The sequence below is a fragment of the Lactuca saligna genome, chromosome 1, assembly GCF_052625555.1.
Source record: "Lactuca saligna cultivar CGN05327 chromosome 1, ASM5262555v1, whole genome shotgun sequence".
In the NCBI taxonomy this organism is placed as follows: Eukaryota; Viridiplantae; Streptophyta; class Magnoliopsida; order Asterales; family Asteraceae; genus Lactuca; species Lactuca saligna.
The window spans coordinates 116,490,817-116,513,863 of NC_136417.1; the positions used below are offsets into that span (position 1 = coordinate 116,490,817).

Below are 23,047 nucleotides of genomic sequence, written 5' to 3' on the forward strand. Positions count from 1 at the left end.
AAAAAGTTTTGCAACCTGCACCTGAAATCCATCCATGAGAGCTTATGTAGTCATTGCACTTATGCTAATACCTATAATCAATAAAGGTTGAAGTTAAGCTCCCTTGATGACGTATGTAGAATTTAAGAAAAAAAAGTGAGTTAGAAAAAAGAAAGAAAATTACCAAAAATTTGTAACAATTTTGGAGCTATCAAGTATGAAGATCAAATATCAAAATTCTGAAGAATTAAAAAGTTAAAGATACCAAAAATAAAATGAAACAGTGGTGAGTTCAATGAAATCATCGATCAATTATTCAAAGAAGTGAAGAATTCCAAAGAGCTCCATTGTGGTATCAAAAGTAGTAATTTTTCTAGATTATATATGCTTGGGTAGCTTAACCAAAAAATACATTGAGGTTAAGAAAGATTTCTAAGGATTGATTTGGAGGGTTGTAGAAATTCGTGTCGTATAAGCTAAGGGGTGAAGGTTCATATGGATTGTGAGTATTTAGGATTGGGAAGTTATTATGATTTTAGACACAACTATAAGGTCTTGGTATATGTTTGAGTTCAAATGGATTGTCTGATGTGATGTTGGTTATGAAAGTTTGACTTAAAATAAGTTAGTTTTTCTTGAGGGTAAGCAAATGATAAGTGTGGGGTATTTGATATTTCCATATTTATACACATTTTAGGCAATATTTTAATACATTTTTATTAATATTTTGGTTATTTACAAAGATATATGATATTTATGAGATTAAATTATATTTTGCAGCCAAAAGGAACAATCTTGAAGAATAACGAACCTTATTGACAAGAAGTGGAACTTTGGAGGATTGAAGTATTAAAAGAAGAAAAGTCATTGTGAAAAGCCCAAATCATGACGTGGACATCATTTACACGATGTGGAGTGATTGTTCTAGAAGATAAGCACATGGAAAGTCAGAGTCCTTGGCCGATAAGGATTTATCTCAAGTACACAATGTGAAATTCCTGTTCACGTCGTGACGTGCGAAAATTCCCAAAACTATATATACTCATTTACTTTCATGATTTAAAGAGGCTTGGAAGATTTTTAGAGAGATTTCTGATTATTCAGAAAAAATGAGATCTAACATTCATTGAAGGATATTTAACTAAAGATCAAGAGATTGAATATAATATCCATCATCTTAGTTTTGTACACTACGATTATTTCTTTTCTTATTGGATTTATGTTTGTATTATCAGCCATGAGTAGTTGAGTCTAGTAGCTTCCATTTAGATAGATCAAGCTTTAACTCTATGGTTTAGTTTATCGATTTATAGATTTTAATTGTTGGTTATGAGCTTGTGTTTGATTACCTCTATCTAGCATGTTAATATGTGATACTTTAATTGCTTGAATTCAAGTTCTTTGTAGCTCAGTGAACATTAAATTACATGAACTTGTTACCTAGTAGTTTAGTAACCATTAAATTACTAGAGATATGATCGACCTAATCTTAGACAAGTAATATAAGTAACTAATATAGTTGTGCTGGAGAACATAAATTGTAAGCACAATTGCGTTTATTTAGATCAATCTTACATAGCTTATCTATAATTTATAATTGATTATGTGTTTGTGCGACCTCCCCATTTTCACGGCCAGAAAAGACCGATTTTATTTATGCTTTATAAAAATCAGAGTACTTCTTTTAATAAAAATGTTGCGGAATTTGTTCCTAGTAAATCATGATAAATACATTATCAAAGCATTTCCGAAGAAATATATTTTTATTCATTTTAAAACCTTTGGTATGTCATTGTCAATATAGAAACATAAACATAAATAGAACTTACATTCATTTACACTAGTGATCTACACCTATTTAATCTCTCAGTGTAATGTAACTTCGTATCGGAACCTGTGATTTAAATACGCTTGAGTGGGTTAGGTTGGGAAACCTGGTGAGTACATAGGGTTTTCAACCCACAATAATATAATTATTATGTTTAAACATCAAACAATCAAGCCAATTACCCATCCCCAATATCTTCTTTACTCTTAAGGATCTACCCTAAGAATTAGCTATTCCTTGTTCATTCATTCCTAAGGATCATCCTAAGGAATCAACACGAAATCCATCATTTCCAGGGTTTACTCGATAGGCACTAAGTCGCATAGTCGCCAAGGTTTAGGCCCTAAGTCGCATAGTCTCCAGGGTTTACACAAAAGACACTAAGTCACATAGTCGCCAGGGTTTAGAGTACACCGGATGAACACATCGTTCACAACACGTACAGGTTGCGAGCCTGCTAGTGTTCCACTGGATTGTCTAGAATAGTCTGTGGTTGTCATCCATATTCTGCTAAATGAAGGGGCCATCGCTTGGGTCATCGCTTGACTCATCGCTTAGGTCATCGCTTGGCTCATCGCTTAGGTCATCGCTTCACTCATCTCTTAGGTCATCGCTTCTCACCATAATTTACCACTCATATATCATCACTCATCATTCATCTCATCTTTCATCGCTCATCATTTATCTCATCTCTAATCTACACATGTTTTACCCAACATATTTTGTAGATATAAAATACATATACAGTTTAAATCATTTAAAACATGTATAAAATCGTTCATCCAGCATAGATAGCAAGTTTACAGATAATATGCACACGTAGCATGTAATTTATATAAAATACTTCATATCTATGTGTAAGATGAAAGTAACTATGCACTCACCTATAAAGGTGGTGATTCCGAACTCAGACAACACTTCGCTTCTTAAAAATATTTTGCTTCGACGAAACCTAGTATTATTACCACTAGATTTTAGTCTAATATTCACCGTGACTAATTATTATTATTATTATTATTATTATTATTATTATTATTATTATTATTATATAAGTGTTTAAACAATATTTCCCAACCACTATGTACAGACAGAGGCCAAACATAAAACACCGGAGGGCAGGACCATTTTGGCATATAACACTTCTGAAATCCAACAACCCTATGCGGCCCTTTAAATCAGATTTTCCATACCGCAAGTAGTTAAAAAGATATTATAACGACACTTATATAAGTCATAATAATAGCCTAAATATTTATTATAAGTTCATAATAACATTACTAATTTTAAATATAAGCTATATAAAAATAGGGTTAGCATAATTTACTTACAAGGGGGTTTTAGCTAGGAGTCGGACTCTGCAGGGGCAGAACTTCATCTCTGAATCTTTCTAAGAAAGATTTGTGCAACGCTTTAGCGCTCACCTTACTATATTAAAACTACAGATAGAGAAGTTGAATCACGAGGGACCGAAATGCTCGGGGGATAAGAAGAGTAAGACTATTGAATCAAGAGAATGGTGCAAGAAATATGAGAGCCCCAGGCTCTTATTTATAGTAATTGAATTTTCAAAAACTACCCTCATAGTTACTTAATGACCTTATAGTTATATAAACAACTAAACACCCCTTTATAATACTATTTTTAATAGATTTAACGATATTTGTACTAAACTAATGTCGAAAGTATTCAACATTAGTCTTATAATGACCGCATCGTCGATACCTTTCTAATGATATATATATATATATATATATATATATATATATATAATAATAATAATAATAATAATTGATAACCAACATTAATTATCCATAATCAGTAGCTAACCATAGAGGAGAAGTGGATTCAAACTAAATGGAAGTGTTTTTAGTAATTGATAGAATTGCTAGTTAAGTGATTAAGTTTGTCTGAACTTGCAAAATTAGATAAAAACCTATTAAACTTGTGCTTGATTTTAGGTTAGTTTTTAGTAGTTAAATTAGTTAATCAAATATGTTTCCTGTGTTCGATACCTGCCTATTGAGCTATACCATTCTCAACAAGGTACACTACCTTAGGTAATAATTAGTTTCATTAGTATGATAAGCTAGTGCATAATTAAGTTTAAGCATCATCAACCATGTCCAAAAAGTCAACGGTCAAAGTTAACCTCAGCTGATCTCCACGTTGTGGCCACCCATAGGCTACGTCGTGGCACTCCAAGACAAAATTGTCGGGACCCTCCTCAGTCGCCAAGTCATGGAAACCAAAACACCATGTCGTGGGAATTGGGTTCCATCAGCTTAACAAATTTAGCTCTTAACTTGTTAAGTCATTCCTTCAAACTTTCCAAAACCTTTCCTAAAGCCTAATACTTCACAAAGATTGGTGCTTTTAGTATTGCATGTCCAGTGCAAATCTAATACTCAAACTTAGGTCAGAAAGAAGAAATACCATAAAGGATCACATGCATTAAGCCCAAAATAGCAAGAAACTTCAGATATGGAAGAAGGACCCCAACAATCCATAAATTGCTAACTTTATGGATTTCAAACATTCTACCCAACCCAACAAAGAGAAAAGTGGGCAAAAACCTAGATCTAGCATGCTCATAACATAAAGCTTGAGTCTTGGATACTTACAATGGTCCATAAGTAAACGAGAAGGTGATGATGAGACTTGCAGTTAGACCTCTACCCAACCCAACAAAGAGAAAAGTGGGCAGAAACCTAGATCTAGCATGCTCATAACATAAAGCTTGAGTCTTGGATACTTACAATGGTCCAGAAGTAAACGAAAAGATGATGATGAGACTTGAAGTTAGACCAATGCTTCAACAATGATTCTTTTTCCTTCAAAACACAAAAGGTGACCACAAAAGCAAAGATATCCTACGGCAGGGCTAGGGTTTGGATGGGGTAGTTTCTTAGAGGGTGGAGGCTACCAAATGATACAATACTAGGAGTTAGTGCCCTTAACTAGGGCACCAAACCTGCAAATTAGGGTTTTGGCCCAAAATAGTCCCTACATCGTGGCCAACATAATGCCACGTCGTGGGATACTTAAATGAAGTCGTGTTCAATCTGGGTCATCCCCTATCGTGGTGGTGCTTCCACCACATCATGGCCTTCCAATTCACATAAAAATTAAATAAAGATTATACATTGAAGACTCGGATGTTACATTAATGAAATAAATTAGAACAAAAAAATAGGGGGTTGGGGTGTAAAGATAAGGAACAAGCTTCATATTTTCGAGTCCGATAAAAATTGATGAACATGGCAACTTTAGTCCCGTCTTTCTAAAAATCTTGTGTGAATCAAATAAAAGAGGATGATGAGTAGGTTAGAACTGATTTGCATATGTGGGTTAAAGATCGAAGAACAAGGACCAGAATTAAAAATCGATGAACATGTTAGAATGATTTAGCCGTATGTGTTGTGTGTGCATTCAATCTCCCTTAAAATAAAACTATTGCTTCACAATACTCCCCCTTCATTTTCGCCTCTAGCTTGTAGGTGTATGTGGAGTGTGGTATCCAAAACCATGAAAATATCGACACCATGGTCCATTGCCAAACCTTGAAAAGTACATGTCATTTCATATTTAATATTGCACTGGATGGAACGTGGTGATGGTTGGAGGATAAATTTTGGTTCTTCAATGTCAAAGTGGGTCCACATGGATATATCAAGGTTGCTATGGAGACCTTTCACTATATGAAGTCAATGTACACATCATCAATGTAATTGGAAAACGGTAATTTTAAGTAAAATGATATTTTAGACATGTAAATTTCGAGTTTAATAGTCTAACAGGTCAAAAAATAAATATAAAAGGTTGTTTAAAGCCATAATTAAAACTTTCATGTCAATAACTTTTTTAAAAATTAATCGTTTAACAATGGAAAACGTGTTATGATTTTATTTTTACCAATCATCACGTGTTTATATTATAAAAATGATTCTGATTATTATTTAATATTTAATGGTACTTATACTAGTTTCATTTGTATCATTCAATGAAGTTTATTTTGTGCAAATTTTACTTTTATACTAGTCAATATTCATTAGACTATTAGGTATGGACAATATATTATTACATGTTACCACATCCAAAAGGTACCATGTCAGCATCCTACTCATACATGGGTGTTATAACACCCAAAGTGGAAATGGACAATATTTAATAACATATGATAACACCAATTATTTTCTGTTTTATTTTTTATTTTTTTGATGTTTCTTTTTCTATATTTCGAATTTGTTTTTTTATTTATTTATATCATAGTATTTATATTTATCATATAACTTAAATCATAAATTAAAAATAACATTTGAAAAGAAAAAATAAAATTTTAATAAATCTTAAATTAAAAAACAACATTAAAAAAAGGTACAACAAAACACAGAAACATTTTAAAACCTAAAAAAAAAAAAAAAAAAAAAAAAAAAAAAAAAAAAAAGATGATAAAACCTACATTTTTTGGCCTAAAACAATTCAGCTTCATCTTCGTGACCAACATAGATGTAATCACCAAGTCTTCACAGAGTTGCCTGTGTTTGGATGATCTTGAATATCAACCACTCTATATAAATATCCTGATGTCCCTGGTTGAAATTGCACATGCCTTGGTTCTGTAGGCGAATACGTTGCAATATTGTGTCCTTTATCTTCGACAACCATGTTATGCATTATGATACATGCAAACATGATATATCATAGAGTATTTAACTCATAAGGTCTTGCTGCATATTCAACTATGTGCCATTTTGATTTAAAAACTCCATAAGCACGTTCAACGTCCTTAAGTGCTCCTTGTCGTCTCTTGAAATATTTGTCCCTTGGGTCTATTGGGTGTCGAAACGCCTTCACAAACATCGAATATTGTGGATATATTCCATCTGTAAGGTAATACCCAGACTTATATTCATTTCCATTCACTGTGAAAGGAGCATCTGAGGTTTTCCTGACAAAAGATCGTCAAATATTGGTGATTGATCGAGAACGTTGACGTCGTTGTTAGAACCCGCAACCCTGAAAAAAGCATGTCAAATCCATAAATCTTGTGAAGCAACAACCTCTAATACCATCGAAGGCGCTCCATGATGACCGCTCGAATACTGAGATTTCCACGCCACAGGGCAATTTCTCCATTTCCAGTGTGTGCAGTCAATACTCCCAAGCATACCCGAAAAACCATGTCTTTCTTCATGTGCCGCATATAGTTGTTGCATATCATGCAACAAAGGTTTGTGCAAGTATTGGTCACCGAAGGTTTCGACAACACCTCTTGCCAATAAATATAAACTTTCTCGTACGGTCCATTCAGACATTCTCATATAATCGTCAACAGAATCGGGCAACTCCCCCATTGCCATAAGTTTAATTGCAGGAATACATTTCTGCAACCCTATGTAGCCTCGTTTGCCTCTACCATCATATCTCAATTGGAAAAAGTCTTACCTAAATAAATATTAAACATGTACAAATTGTATTTATTTTATTTAAAAGTGACATTTTATAAATTATAAAAGTTTAAACAAACAATACCTAAATATATTTTAAACATGTAAAAATTGTATTTATTTTATCTAAAAGTGACATTTTATAAATTATAAAAGTTGAAACAAACGATATCTTGCTTCCATAGTGTTGGCTATCCTTTCCAACATATTTTTTCGCAAACGAAATCTTCTTTTGAAATCGTTTGGCTGGTAGACACAATTTTCCGCAAAGTAATCATTAACTAGCCGTTTATGCCCTTCCTCATGATCTTTATTTAACGCTACATGTCGCGTGAATAGTGGAGATGGATCTAGCTGTAGTAGGCTATTTGTATAATACAGGTACATCGTACTCATGAACAAATCGTCTTCGTTGTTATCATCGTTGTACGGATGTACCGGATCAAATTGATTCATATTTTGGGTTTGAAATATTGAAAGAAATATGTAGAGAACTGTAACACCATTAAATTTCAAACAATTTTTTTTTCATTTAACTTTAATAAAACATTTCATTTCCAAATCAACCTAAAATCATGTATCCAATATTTCCACAAAATAAAACACAATACATAATCTATATCCCAAGATCTCAAAAGCATATCATCTACAAGTGTGTACTGATCATGCCGACACCTTCACGCGATAATCACTGCTACCAGAAACACATAACATACAAACGGTAAGCATAAATTCTTAGTGAGTTCCCCAAAATACCACACACAACACTTATGCCTTTCCAGGCCATAACTCTACAGGATCTTCCGATCCATGTGTCTCAGGGGATTTCAATTCCATAACTCTGTTGACCTTCCTGCCCATACTCTGTTGACCTTTCGGTCCGTATCATCATACTCATATCATAACATATCACATATATAACATGCATCACATAAACATCATACACATAAGACCTTCCGGTCACACATAATTACCCCATCGGGTATGGCATAGTGAGAAGACTCACCTCGCTGATGTCGGATAATCACTCGTGCTCGATTCCCTGACTTATTGTCCTGCTATATCATAAGTACATCTCTAATTAATACTTTCCTGACTTAGTTTGACTAACACTATTAAGTCAACACTAGTCAACATTGGTCAACGGTCAACCTTTGACCCGACCCGTCGAGTCTTGCATAGACTCGTCGAGTCCATACGTGAACTCGAGTCCTTTGAATCCTTTTTGACTCACTTAGTCACTCACCCAACTCGGCGAGTCATCCACTAATCTAAGTTACGGGACAACTCGCCCCGACTCGTCGAGTCTGCTCATGGACTCAGCAAATTCATTTCATGCACAACCTCAAACAACCTTCTGAGGTCAGATCTATTCCTATAATCCTTATATCTAACCTTACCAAGCTCAATAATCACGTAAAGTCTCTATCTTGATGCACATGCAACATCTATATGACCATATATGATGATTTAGCCCAAAATACCATAACCCAAGGTCATAACCTCCATTTTTCTTCATAAAGCTTGATGAGTAAGGCTCTCTGGACCACTATGGATCAAGATCCAAAGTCTCATCACCAGAAAAGGACTATTTGGACATCAAATCAACCTAATAAAGGGTCCAAGAAACCCTAAATCAATATATTCTTCATAAAACATAAGAAGAACCGAATTATTACCTCAAATGCGATGATATTAGCTTCAAATCCACAGAATAGCAACCTCCTTTGCTTCCTCTTGGCTAGGACCTCCTTCTTATTGCTAAACAACACCACAAAGGTCAAGAATGACTTCTTTTCTCTATCAAAATGCTCAAGCACTGTAGGGTTTCTCTCTATGGACTGGTAGCCGCAAATGAAGGCCGTAAGGGCCTTTAAATAGGTCCAAAACCCGAGAAATTAGGGTTTCTTTCGTTAGCTCTGACTCGGCGAGTCAGTCCCCTGACTTGTCGAGTCACCTCATTAACCACGTCATCTAGTCTCGACCAGAATCGACGAGTCTAAGCACCAACTCATCGGGTCACCTTACATAATTAAATAAATACAACATAAATTAATATACTTGGATACTGTTCACGCATCTCTAACTCCGGCTCCCAAGTTATCTCGGACACCTTCCGATGTTGCCACTAAACATGAACCAATGACACCTCCTTGTTTCTCAAAATCTTGATCCTCCTATCCCGAATCGTGATCAGTCTCTCGACATAGTTCAGGATCGCATGCACCTGAATGTTCTCTAATCGAACCACTGCCAACTCATCGGCGATACACTTCCTCAACTGAGATACGAGGAAGGTATCATGGATCTGACTCAACTCCGCAGCTAGCTCCAAACGATACACTACCCTGCCCACCCTGGCGGTCACCCTGAAAGGACCAATATACCGAGTCCCCAGCTTGCCTCTCCTCCTAAATTGAATCTCACCTTTCCAAGCTGAGACTTTCAGTAGAACAAAATCACCCACCTGAAACTCGAGCTCTGACCGTCGTCTATCCGCATAACTCTTCTGACGGCTCTAGGCTATCAACAACCTCTATTTGACCTGCTGAATCTGCTCGGTGGTCTATAGTACTATCTCTGTGGTACCCATCACCTGCTACCCTACTTCTCCCCAACAAATGGGAGTCCGACACCTCCTCCTATATAACAACTCAAAAGGAGGCATACCGATGCTCAAATGATGGCTGTTGTTAGAGGAAAAACTCAACCAAAGGCTGATACGTGTCCCAACTCCCTCTAAAATCCAATACACATGCACGAAGCATGTCCTCTAGCGTCTGAATAGTCCGCTCACTCTGACCATTAGTGTGAGGGTGATAGGTAGTGCTGAAATGCAATCTCGTACCCAACTCCTCATGAAACTTCTTCCATAACCTGGAAGTACAATGTACATCCCGATTTAACACAATCGAAATCAGTACCCCATACCGAGACACTATCTCCCTCACATACATCTCTGCCAACTTTTCTGCAGAATAGCTCTCACTGATAGGAAGAAAGTGGGCACTCTTCGTCAGTCGATCCACTATCACCCAAATCGCATCGACACCCACTTCCACTGGGGAACCTCGAGTGGCTGCAACTTGCCATGTGGATGCTGGTGCTCGGCCTTAACCTGACAACAGGTCAAGCACCTCTCTACAACCCACGCTACATCCCTCTTCATGCATGGCCACAAATAATCTCTCTTCAGATCCAAATACATCCTGGTGGCCCCGGGATGGATCGAGAACCTCGATCGATGCGCCTCCTCCATCAAGATGCTACGTGCCCCAACAATAAACGGCACCCAAATACGACCCTGAAATATCATAAACCCTTGGCTATCAGTCACAAACTCAGATACTTGCCCAATCACCCGCTCTTCCTTACGATTTGTCGGTCTCACTGCCTCGACCTGGGCCTCTCGAATGGCATCCAACATCGGAGTCATCACAGTCATCCTCATACACATATCTCGGATCGGGGCACTCTCTGCCCTTCGACTCAGGGGATCAGCTACCATATATGCCTTGCCCGAATGGTATAGGATCTTACAATCATAATCCTTTACCACATCCAATCATCTCCTCTGCCGCATGTTCAAGTTGGGCTGATCCATCAAATACTTCAAACTCTTGTGGTCCGTGTATATGGTACACTGAACCCCATACAGATAGTGGCGCTAGATCTTAAGGGAGAATACTACTGCCCTTAACTCTAGATCATGAGTGGGATACCTCACCTCATGAGGCTTCAGCTGCCTTGATGCATACACTATCACATGCCCCCTATGCATAAGCACTGCACCTAACCCAAACATCGATACATCGCAGTAAACCACAAAATCATCAACTCCCCCTGGAAGGGATAACACCGGGGCTTCGCACAACTTCTGGCGAAGAGTCTCAAACGAGGTCTGCTGCTCTGGACCCCATAAGAAGGGAACACCCTTCTGGGTCAACCTAGTGAGTGGCACTGTAATCTTCGAGAAATCCTGAATGAATCTTCGATAATAGCCAGCCAACCCCAGAAAACTCCTAATCTCGGTAGCAGACTTTAGCACTTCCCGACTCATCACTGCCTCAATCTTGGTTGGATCAACCATTATCCCATCCTGATTAATGAGATGCCCCAGGAACTAGACCTCCCGTAATCAAAAATCACACTTGGAGAATTTGGCATAAAGCCTCTCCGATCTCAACACCTTAAGAACCTCTCTCAAGTGCTCCTCATGCTGCTCCCTGGATCTAGAATACACCAGAATATCATCAATAAACACAATCACCGATCGATCTAGCATCGGCCTACATACTTTGTTCATGAGATCCATGATGCTGCTGGGACATTGGTGAGCCCGAAAGGGATCACCACGAACACATGGTGCCCATAACGCGTCCTGAACGCCGTCTTATGGATATCCTCATCACGCACCCTCATCTGATGATATCCACACCTCAGATCAATCTTGGAGAACCAAGATGCCCCCTGAAGCTGATCAAATAAGTCATCAATCCTCAGCAACAGATAACGGTTATTAACCGTTAACTTGTTCAACATCCGGTAATCAATACACATCCGGTGTGATCCATCCTTCTTCTTAACGAAGAGGATCGACACTCCCCAAGGCGAGCTGCTTGGATGAATAAACCCCTTTCCCAACAGCTCCTGCAGCTGTGAGGATAACTCATGCATCTCCGGTGGTGCTAGGTGAAAAGGCGCCATAGCGATAGGTGCAGCTCCGGGAATCAAATCGATGCGAAACTCCACCTGCCTTTTGGGAGGCACACCCGGCAACTCCTCGGGAAATACGTCCGGTAACTCACGCACTATCAGGACATCACCAAACAAACTTGGCCTCCCAGAGGCCTCCCGTGTATCCATTACATAGGCTATGAACCCTTTGCAGCCCTGCTGCAAACTCTGCCTCGCCCTGGCAGCCGAACAGAATGTTGACCCACTACGAGTCCCCTTACCAGAAACTGTCAGCACTCCCCAACTAGGATCTCAGACCATCACCAGTTATTGCTTGCAGTCTATTACTGCCCCAAATCAGCTCAACCAACCCATGCCCACGATAACACATACGTCCCCATTGCAATTGAGACCAGATCTATCAGAAACCCAACGTCAAAGATCTCAAGTACACACCCCCGAATCACATCTGTGGTGTACACTGCTCGCTCGTCAGCTATAGAAACATGAAAAGGTTGACTCATTACCTCTTGCTGGATACTGATGTGCCTACTAAATTCTAATGACACAAAAGACCGACTCGCACCCGAGTGAAATAACACCAAAGCAGGTATAGAATTCACAAGAAAAGTACCTATGTATAACATAATAGAAACACAAGATCTCATTCCAACATAAATAAATATGAATAGAATACATACTAGCCACGACATCGGGTGCTGCACGAACCTCCTCCGCTGTCAGCTGGAATGCTCTCCCTCGTGCCTTCGGCGCCTCGGCATTCACCGGCCGACCCTCAATAGCTCGCGTGGCAGCAGGGGCAGATCCCTGCAGCGTCCCATGTGCTGTCCCATTCAACTGCGGACACTCGACCCTCTGATGTCCGGTCTGGTTGCAATGAAAGAAAACCATGAACCCCTTGGGGCAATCATTGGCAATATGCCCCTCCTTGCCACACTTGTAGCAAGCACCTGATCTACAAACCCCATCATGACCCTTGCCGCACTTCCCACAAGTGCGGCCCTTCTGGCCCCCAGATCTCGAATTGGCGAACTTTCCCCGCTTTGCCACCGACTGAGACTGTGTCGGTCGGTGATCCCTGCTCTAAGACTCGGCCTCCTCCCTGGCCTGAGTCTCCAACTCAATATCCCTCTTTCGGGCATTTTCCTGGAGCTCAGCAAATGTTCCGTATGATGAGTTCACCGCGAACTCATGAATGTCTCTACTCAGATATCGGCTCATACGTGCCTGCTCGGTCGACACGTGCTCAGGGAAGTACATCGCCCTCTCGTGAAACATCCTAGTAATCACAGTAACTGACTCAGTACCCTGCTTGAAGGTCAAGAACTCCTGAGCCAACCGTTCCCTTTCCACCATGGGAACGTATGCGTCTCTGAACATGGTGGTGAACCTCTCCTAGGTCACCGCTGAAATCTCCGCAAAACTAAGATACGCAGTCACAAACTTCCACCAGTCCTTCGCTCCCAAGAGAAGCTAGTTCAGCGCAAACTGAACCCTCAGATGCTCTAGACACGAACAGGTGTAGAAGCATCCATCAATGCCAGATATCCACCTCATCGCAGCAATAGGGTCCTGCGTCCCATCGAACTCTGGTGGCTTTGTGTTGCTGAACTCCCAGTACAGCAACGAGTCACCCACCTGTGGCCTGGCAGTAGCGACAGTTGCAATAGCCGCACCAACAGCAACATTAGTAAGAGCAACATACCGCTCATCAAAGGTCTCAATCAGTGTGGTCTTAATAGACCCGAACATCTCTGGAATCTCAGCTCGGATGGCAGTAGCCACCTCCTCATGAATCATCTGGCAGAGCTCCTCATCGCTCACGCCTCCCTCGCTGGTCTCTGGTCTGTGGCGCGTCCCAACCATGATGTCTCTGAAATACAATATAAAAATATCAGGGACTCGCTCGAGTATACTCGCACTCGATAACCCAACCCTACTTGATTCCTAGTACCCTAAGGATTCCTACATGGACTGCACATTTATCCGGTGTTTTTTTTTCTAGTAGTATGGGCCCAATACTACCTTCCACACCGCACCATTATTCATCCCAAGTCATCCTCCAAGGATCCTAAGTCACAAGTACTCTATCTCTTTCCACACATAAACTACCCTTCGGTAGACTCTCATAGCACATCACTGCTACCTACTCATTCTAAAGCATCCCATGGCAACTGTTCGGGCGTTGACTAATCATACACACTGCTTCCTTGCGTATCTTCCAAATTCTTTTACTCTTTAGAAAAATGATTTATTTTATAAAAATCTTTCTCAAATCCTCAATTTGAGTTCAAATACACCCAAAGGTGAATCTGAATCCCTGAAACCAAGGCTATGATACCGTAACACCGTTAAATTTCAAACAATTTTTTTTTAATTTTAATAAAAAAAATTCATTTCCAAATCATCCTAAAATCATGTATCCAATGTTTTCACAAAATAAAACACAATACATAATCCATATCCCAAAATCTCAAAAGCATATCATCTTCAAGTGTGTACTGATTATGATCACGCCTTCCCGCGATCATCACTGGTACGTGAAACACATAACATACAAACGGTAAGCATAAATGCTTAGTGAGTTCCCCAAAATACCACATACAACACTTACGCCTTTCCAGGCCATAACTCTACAAGATCTTCCGATCCAAGTGTCTCAGGGGATTTCCATCCTATAACTCTGTTGACCTTCCGACCCATAATATGTTGACCTTCCGGTCCATATCATCATACTCATATCATAACATATCACATATATAACATGAGTCACATAAACATCATACACATAAGACCTTCCGGTCACACATAATTACCCCATCGGGTATGACATAGTGAGAAGACTCACCTCGCTGATGTCAGATAATCACTCGTGCTCGATTCCCCGACTTATCGTCCTCCTATATCATAAGTACATCTCTAATTAATACTTTCCTGACTTAGTTTGACTAACACTATTAAGTCAACACTAGTCAACCCTGGTTAACGCTGGTCCACGGTCAACCTTTGACCCGACCCACCGAGTCTTGCATAGACCCGTCGAGTCCATACGTGAACTCACGTCCTTTGAATCCTTCCCGACTCACCGAGTCACTCACCCAACTCGGCGAGTCATCCACTGATCTAAGTCACGGGACAACCCGCTCCGACTCGTCGAGTCTGCTCATGGACTCGGCGGGTTCATTCCATGCACAACCTCAAACAACCTTCTGAGGTCAGATCTATTCCTCTAATCCTTAGATCTAACCTTCCCAAGCTCAATAATCATGTATAGTCTCTATCTTGATGCACATGCAACATCTATATGACCATATATGATGATTTAGCCAAAATACCATAGCCCAAGGTCATAACCTCCATTGTTCTTCATAAAGCTTGATGAGTAAGGCTCTCTGGACCTCTATGGATCTAGATCCAAAGCCTTATCACTAGAAAGGGACTATTTGTACATCAAATCAACCTAACAAAGGGTCCAAGAAACACTAAATCCATATATTCTTCATAAAACAGAAGAAGAGCTGAATTACTACCTCAAATGCGATGATCTTAGCTTCAAATCCACAAAATAGCAACCTCCTTTGCTTCCTCTAGGCTAGGACCTCCTTCTTCTTGCTAATCAACACCACAAAGGTCAAGAATGGCTTCTTTTCTCTATCAAAATGCTCAAGCACTCTAGGGTTTCTCTCTATGGACTAGTAGCCGCAAATAAAGGCCATAAGGGCCTTTAAATAGGTCCTAAACCGGAGAAGTTAGGGTTTATTTCGTCAGCTCCGACTCGGCGAGTCACTCCCCTGACTCGTCGAGTCCCCTCATTAACCACGTTATACAGTCGCGACCAGACTTGACGAGTCTAAGCACCAACTCGTCGAGTCACCTTACATAATTACAAAGACATGACATAAATTAATATACCTGGGACATTGGGTCTTACAATAAGTATGTGTTTTGTAGGTTAAAATAATATAGGTTATGTGATAGTATATATAAAACTTGAATTTTTTTTTTGTGTGTTACCGTTTGAAACAAACGGTCGAAATTATGGCCGTTGAATAAAACCACAAGCAAAATCGCAACGTGACCTTCCATGTTCACCATAACGCCTCTTAACATAACACCTAATAACGGCAGGGGGTGTTCCTCTCGTTATGACACTGTTATTAGGTGTCATGTCACTTATAAGCGGGCTTCCCATTGCCCACACCCGTCTCTTTTATAAAATACTAGGCGAATGTCCACGCGTTGAGCATAAACATCTATATAATTGAAATCTTTATAAATATATGTTTTTTTTTAATATATCAATAAAGTTGTTGTTAAATTTGATATAATAATTTGTATACTAAATTGATATAATGCATTGATTATTTTGAATTATATGGTGATATATACATCTATTATAACTGTATAATCTCAACCGTTTGAATGACTTCTACCCGTCAGCTACTCATGAATAAAACTAAATATAATATATGGTTTAATGTTATTTATAGTTGTTGTTATTTTTAATTAATTTTTAAAATTTATTTGTTTAACATTTTAATTTCTATCATTATAATTATTTAAAACATTAAACATTGTTTTTTGATTTTAAAGGTATCAATATAATAATTTATATAGACTTACTTTTAACTATTGTTATTGTAAGTTAATTTAAGCTACTTATTTGAAAACTTTTAACAATTATAAAACTATCTTTATGAAATATTTTAGTTAAATTGAGATTATAATTTAGTTTTGCATTTATCACTATAATTTATTAGTTTTAACTATTCACTGGGTTGTTTAAGTGGAACTAAAATTTATATTTAAGTTGATACTATAATGTTATATTTAAATTAACAATTTAAGTATTTTATTCAAACTGTTAAAAAGTTGTAGCTTTAAACTGGTAATGGTTTACATACAACAACATATTAAATATAATAAATTAAGTATAATACGTTAAAAACTTAAAGACATAACTTTATAAGTAGAAGTAAAGTTATTATTTTAATATTGAAATTTAGTTTATTTATGATTATACTTTAAATTCGATATTTATTTAACCTTATTAACCAGCTTATAATCATTATTAGAAAGACACTACAATTTATCACTTTTAACTATTTACAAAATATTCTTTGGGTTTTTTAAGTTAAACTAAAATTTATATTTAAGTTGATCATGTAATGTTATATTTAAATTTATAATTTAAGTATTTTATACAAATTGCTCAAAAATTGTAGTTTTAAAATGATAATGATTTACATCTAACAATATACTAAAACTAATAAATTAAGTATAATATGTTAAAAGTTAAAAAACATAACATTATATGTAGAAGTAAAAATATTCTTTTAATATTGAAATTTAGTTTATATATGATTACATTTTAGTTTTGATATTTATTTAATCGTATTAACTAACTTATAATCATTATTAGAAAGAAATTGAAAAGTCATGGACTTTTAAATGAATGTGGTGAAAGGAAAAATATTGCATTTATATATATACTATGCGTAACCTCGCGCGTTGCGCAAGAATGCATTTAAGAAGTTCAAATAATTATGGGAAAAAATAGAAATATGTTGAAATTTACATTTTTAGTCATGTTTTTAGGTATTAACCGAATTATCAAATAACATAAAAATTCATCAACTTATATTTTGATACTATCTAATATAGTCTATATCTTATAAATTTTACTTTTAATTTTATAATATCCAATATATATTATAAGTTTTTGTATAACATTCATATAATATACTTTTCTTATGTCTGATAATATCTTTTGGATAAAATAAGACATACGTTGTTTTGAATGAGCTATTAATAAACACTATTTAACTAATAAACTTTGTATTACACTATTTATATTAAACCAAAACATCCAAGGTTTCATATATGAACTTGAAAATATTAAACATTGAAATTAAGAATGAAGTCATATGAAATATATCATTATACATAAATATCATCAAGAGTTTTAAAATAAGTCGATTAGTAAATATGATATTTAACTTTAATTATATATTTTGCAAAGCGTATGTTTGACTTTATGTTGGTGCATCGAGAATCATCTTCCTTAATGTGTACCTAAAAAATTAAGGTGAATAGGAATATAAAATAGATATTACTAAGCATTAATATAAATAATTAAAAAACGTATATGGATCTCCTACCATCGGTTAAAGACAACATATCTCTCTAGTGGTATCGATTCATATGTAAAATTGAAGTAGTCATTCTATGTACACCTTGTTTTCTAATTACATTAACAAATATGAGTAACCAAACATAAAAATGTTATCTTTATGTAGGAAAAATATTTTAGTTAACTAACAAATTAAATAATATAAGTTTAAGAGTTAGGAGTTTCAAAACATTAATATTTTTATTAATAAATCAATTAAGTAACACATGTTAAAATTTTTACAATCATTATTAAAAAGCATTTGGAATATTAGATTTTAAATGAATTTTGGTTGAAGTATTTTGACATCTATTATAATATATGTATATATATATATATATATATATATAGAGAGAGAGAGAGAGAGGGAGAGAGATGGAAATTATAACATATGCATGAGTTTTAATTAATTATCTTTTTGAAACGGTACAATTACAAAACAAAAAAAAAACATATTTAAAACATTTAATTAAGTATTTTCAGCATCACCCTATATAACATATGATCAATATGTTAACGATTAAACCACAATATATAACTATTGTATTACAATAATCCAAAAACGAAGAAAATATAAAGACGAATTAGTATAACAAACTTACAAATTAAAAGCACTAATATAATAGTATATCTCCAAAAGTGGTAATAAGACCTCAAACTAACACAAAAACCTTTAAGTTTGTTTTCTTTTTAAAATTTATATATGATTTGTATGCATGTCTTCCCAAAAGATTGGCCTTTTTATAGTAAACTTTTCACTAAATGCTAATTAAACATAATATAAGTTATAAAACTTTTGAGTGTTAAATCATAATTAAGAAAACTTTTGAGTTGCATTAGTTTAAAAAAGGGGTTTCAAATGGATGTAGTTTGAGAAAGTTAAAAAATAGGGTTTCAAATGCATGAGATTCAAGAGAAAATGCTAGATTTATAAGTATGTATGATACAGAGATTAATTTTGGCTCATAAAATTCAATTTCAATTACTTTAAGTGTAAATATCGTATAATTTAATTTATTTGGTAGATAAACAGTTTTATTTGATTACATGTTAAAAAATAGATTCTATTTTTTTATTAAATCATTATGTTAGACAAATGTAAATTCCAATTCAATGCCCTCTTTGTCGGTGAATGGATCAACTCCAATTTCTCGAACTTGGCTAGAATTCTCTGTTGCTTTCATGTCGTCTCCGTCTCCATGCTAATTTCAACAAGTCTAGAGTCTTTGGTTTAGGGGTGGAAGACAACGAGATTTCCAGTTGTGCCAGAATCCTTGGATGTGAAACTGCCACTTTCCCTTTTATTTATCTTGGTGTTCCTGTGGGGGCCAACATGGCTCATAAACGCAGTTGGGCTTCGGTTATGAATCGAATTAGTGGCAGACTTTCTAACTAGAAATCAAAAAATTTATCCTTTGGTGGCAGATTAATTTTAGTCAAATCAGTCCTTGGGAGCATGCCCATGTATTACTTTTCTTTGTTCAAAGCTCCGGCTTCCATCTTGGAGAACATTGAAAAAATTAGACATCGTTTTCTTTGGGGAGGATGTGAGGAAAGAAACAAAATTCACTGGGTAAAATGGGATATTGTCCTAGCTAGTAAAGAGTGAGGTGGCCTCAGTGTTGGTTCTATGAGGAGTATCAATATTGCTTTACTCTTCAAATGGTTCTGGAGAATAAAGTCAGATAGCACAATACTTTGGAGTCGGGCTATTTGCGTTATTCATAACTCCTTTTCGAAACCGCTATCTAATCTTTCTAAGAAGTCTTTTCCAGGCGTTTGGTAATTATGCAAGATGTTGAAGCTCTAGGCATCAATCCTTTTAAGATTCTCAAGTGTTCGGTGGGCTCTGGTACTAACACTCTCTTTTGGCATGACTATTGGCTGGGAGATGATCCTCTTGCTTCTAAATTCCCTCACATGTTGGCCCTTGATGTGAAAAAAATCTTGTTTTGTTTCTGAGAGAATTTCCGTAAATGGCTGTTGCTGGAAATGGAAAAAAAAGGTCGAGGCTCCCTTGTGAGATCGAGGAGTGGGACAAATTTCAATATTATTTCTGTAATTGGTCTGTCTCTAATTCCCCCGACAGGTGGACTTCTACCTTGGCTACTGATGGCAGTTTTTATGTCAATAATTTAAGATGTATTATTGATTCTAAAATCACATGTGCTGTTGATAATCCAATCATCTGGACTAATGAGGTCCCCCCCCCCCCCCCCCCCCCCCCCCGCAAAGTAATTGGTTTTACTTGGCGCGCATGTATGGATCGCATTCCTTCTGCGGTGGCCCTTTCTCTCAGAGGAGTCTCCATTCCCACCTCCTGTAACTTTTGCTCTAATGGACTCGATTCTACAAATCACATTTTGATTCGCTGCTCGTTCGCTACTGAGGTGTTTCAATGGACGTTAAAATGGTGTAATATTCCATGGCAGACTTTTGATTCGGTGAAAGACCTGGTGGGTTTGGCGGCTAATTGGGGTAGATGTCCAAAGAAGAGAAGAATCTTGATTGCCATTGTGTAATCAAGATTGGGTGAACTTTAGGGGCAATTTGGGTAGATTTATTTGGTCGGATTCGCTTTGTTGTCCTTTTAAAACTGTGTAATCTTGTTTTGTTTTCTTTTTGCTCCGCCTGTCTCTTATAGGCGTGTGCTTGTTCAGTTTTGTATGTTGCTTTTTTCTAAATCCCCTTTCAAAAAAAAAAAATAGTAATAATTTTTTAGAAATTTTGCTGCCCCTCCTTTTTACTTTCTTTGACTAATAGGTATTGCTTTCTCATTAGAAAAAGCCTCCAATATTGAAACTATTTCAACGCATCCACTGTTTTCTAAAATGAGTCTTCTGGTTGGTAAACCGGACCCACCAATATTGAAAATAAATACCAACGCATCCACTGCTTTTTAAAACAACTTTTTTTTGGTCGTAAACCCGAATTTTCTCTCCTTTTCAACGAGGTATGTCATTCTCCTTCGCTCCATTGCCTTTATCTTACCCTGAAGAGATACAACATGACCTTTCCCCGTTTATACTCATCCATAAAAATGGTCGTATTGAACGGCTAGTCGGAGAAGAGATCACCCCTCCATCAACCGATCACACCACCGGAATTCGCTCCAAAGATGTCCAAATCTCACCGGAAACAGGCCTCTCCGCTAGGATCTACTTGCCAGGAACTATTATCTCCCAAGAACATAAACTCCCTGTCCTTATTTACTTCCACGGTGGTGGTTTCCTTTTCGGAACAGCCTTCAGTACTATGTTCCAGCCCTTCCATAACAGGCTTGCTTTGGAAGCACAAACCATCATCGTTTCTGTTGATTACAGAAGAGCCCCCGAACATCTCTATCCAACTCAATATGATGATTCTTGGGAAGCCATCAAATGGGTTGCTTCTCATGCAAATAGAAACGGTTCGGAGCCATGGCTTAATGACTATGCTGATTTTGAACGTCTGTTCTTTGGTGGGGAAAGTGCTGGTGGAAACATAGCTCACCAAATGGGGATGAGGATTGGATTAGGAAAAGACTTGGATGCTTTTGGTGATCGAGTGAAGCTTTCTGGGATTGTCCTGATCGATCCACACTTCTGGGGAGAAACTCTAATTGGTGGTGAGGTGAATGCTGATGTTAAGGAAATAAATATCTTGGAAAAACTGTGGCGGGTGATGAACCCATCGTTAAGCAGTTTGGATGATCCGTTAATAAACCCGGAAAAAGACCCGAATCTTTCGAAGTTAGGGTGTCGAAGGGTACTTGTTTCTGTGGCTGAGAAAGATTTGTTGAGGGATAGAGGATGGTATTATCATGATGTTCTGGGGAATAGTGGATGGAACGGGCGAGTTGATATAATTGAAGCCAAAGGAGAGGGACATGTCTTCCATTTGTATCCACCTTTTCGTGAAAACGCTTTAACTTTGTTCAAGACTCTGTTTTCTTTCATCAATGGGGACAAGTAAATGTGCAGATAAGTGATTATAAATGCTTTTAAATGTATTTAATGCTAAGTAAGTACAACGTATTGAATAAAGTTCACATTGTGTGAATAATTGTTTGTCTTTTTCTAGGTTTCGTTTTTCAATGGACTTTGTATATGCTCAAAATTTCTCTAATAGTGTTGGGATCCCAACGAAATGAAAATGCCCACCCCCAACAAACATACGCACACATGTATGTGTGTAGACGCAAATGAGGATTTTAATATTATGAAACATAAGAACTCCAACACAATATATATCAAAAAATTCTAAGTAATGAAAATTGAGTTTTGTAATACAGGAAAAAGGAAGAGCATAAAGCACCAACAAGCCTTTGACATAACAATATGTTGTGATTCCCTTCATCTATTAGTCCATGTGTTATTCCCATCACTCACCATTTTAGTGGTAGGTCTAACATCATCACCACACACAATCACTAAAAGGTTGGTATACCCACCATTATAACCCTCTTATTTTTTATTTTTAAATAATATATATATATATATATATATATATATATATATATATTGTAGAAAGAGATAGAAAAAGTTAGAGAAAAATACAGTAAGAAATAAATCTATTGTATGTGGGCTTCTGTGGTTTGTAGTTTGTACCACAATTCACCATGACTATTAGCTACCACTAAATAGTAGGATGATGTTAACTACTGTGTACCCTTTAACATAATTTTTACACACCTACAAAACTTTTTAAGCTTTTATTTTCAAGTTTTTTAAAATGTATCCATCATAGCATCCAAGGCAATATAGATTAATATCTAAGTTGAGAATGATTACATGCTATTTGATTTTTTTAGAACCAACAAATATTATTAACGGACCACCACCTAGCAAGGTACTAGGCAGGCCCAGAAAATGGAAGTTACAGTTGAGTTTGAATTACACACAATTCACAGGGAAAATACACCAATCAGCCCATTTATAATGA

At 36.9% G+C, this 23,047-nt stretch overlaps 1 protein-coding gene and 1 pseudogene across 1 annotated transcript; one reads left to right on the plus strand and one right to left on the minus strand.

The window, feature by feature from the left end:
- Positions 1-6,505: 6,505 nt before the first annotated feature.
- Positions 6,506-7,161, minus strand: LOC145010768 (uncharacterized). The gene is made up of 2 exons (XM_078969301.1): positions 6,911-7,161; positions 6,506-6,755 (listed from the first exon to the last, which is right to left on the minus strand). Exons 1-2 carry the CDS (start codon positions 7,159-7,161, stop codon positions 6,506-6,508), a joined length of 501 nt encoding a protein of 166 aa, XP_078825427.1.
- A 13,918-nt stretch (positions 7,162-21,079) lies between these two features.
- LOC145010779 (putative carboxylesterase 13 pseudogene) lies at positions 21,080-22,256 on the plus strand (annotated as a pseudogene).
- The last annotated feature ends 791 nt before the right edge of the window (positions 22,257-23,047 follow it).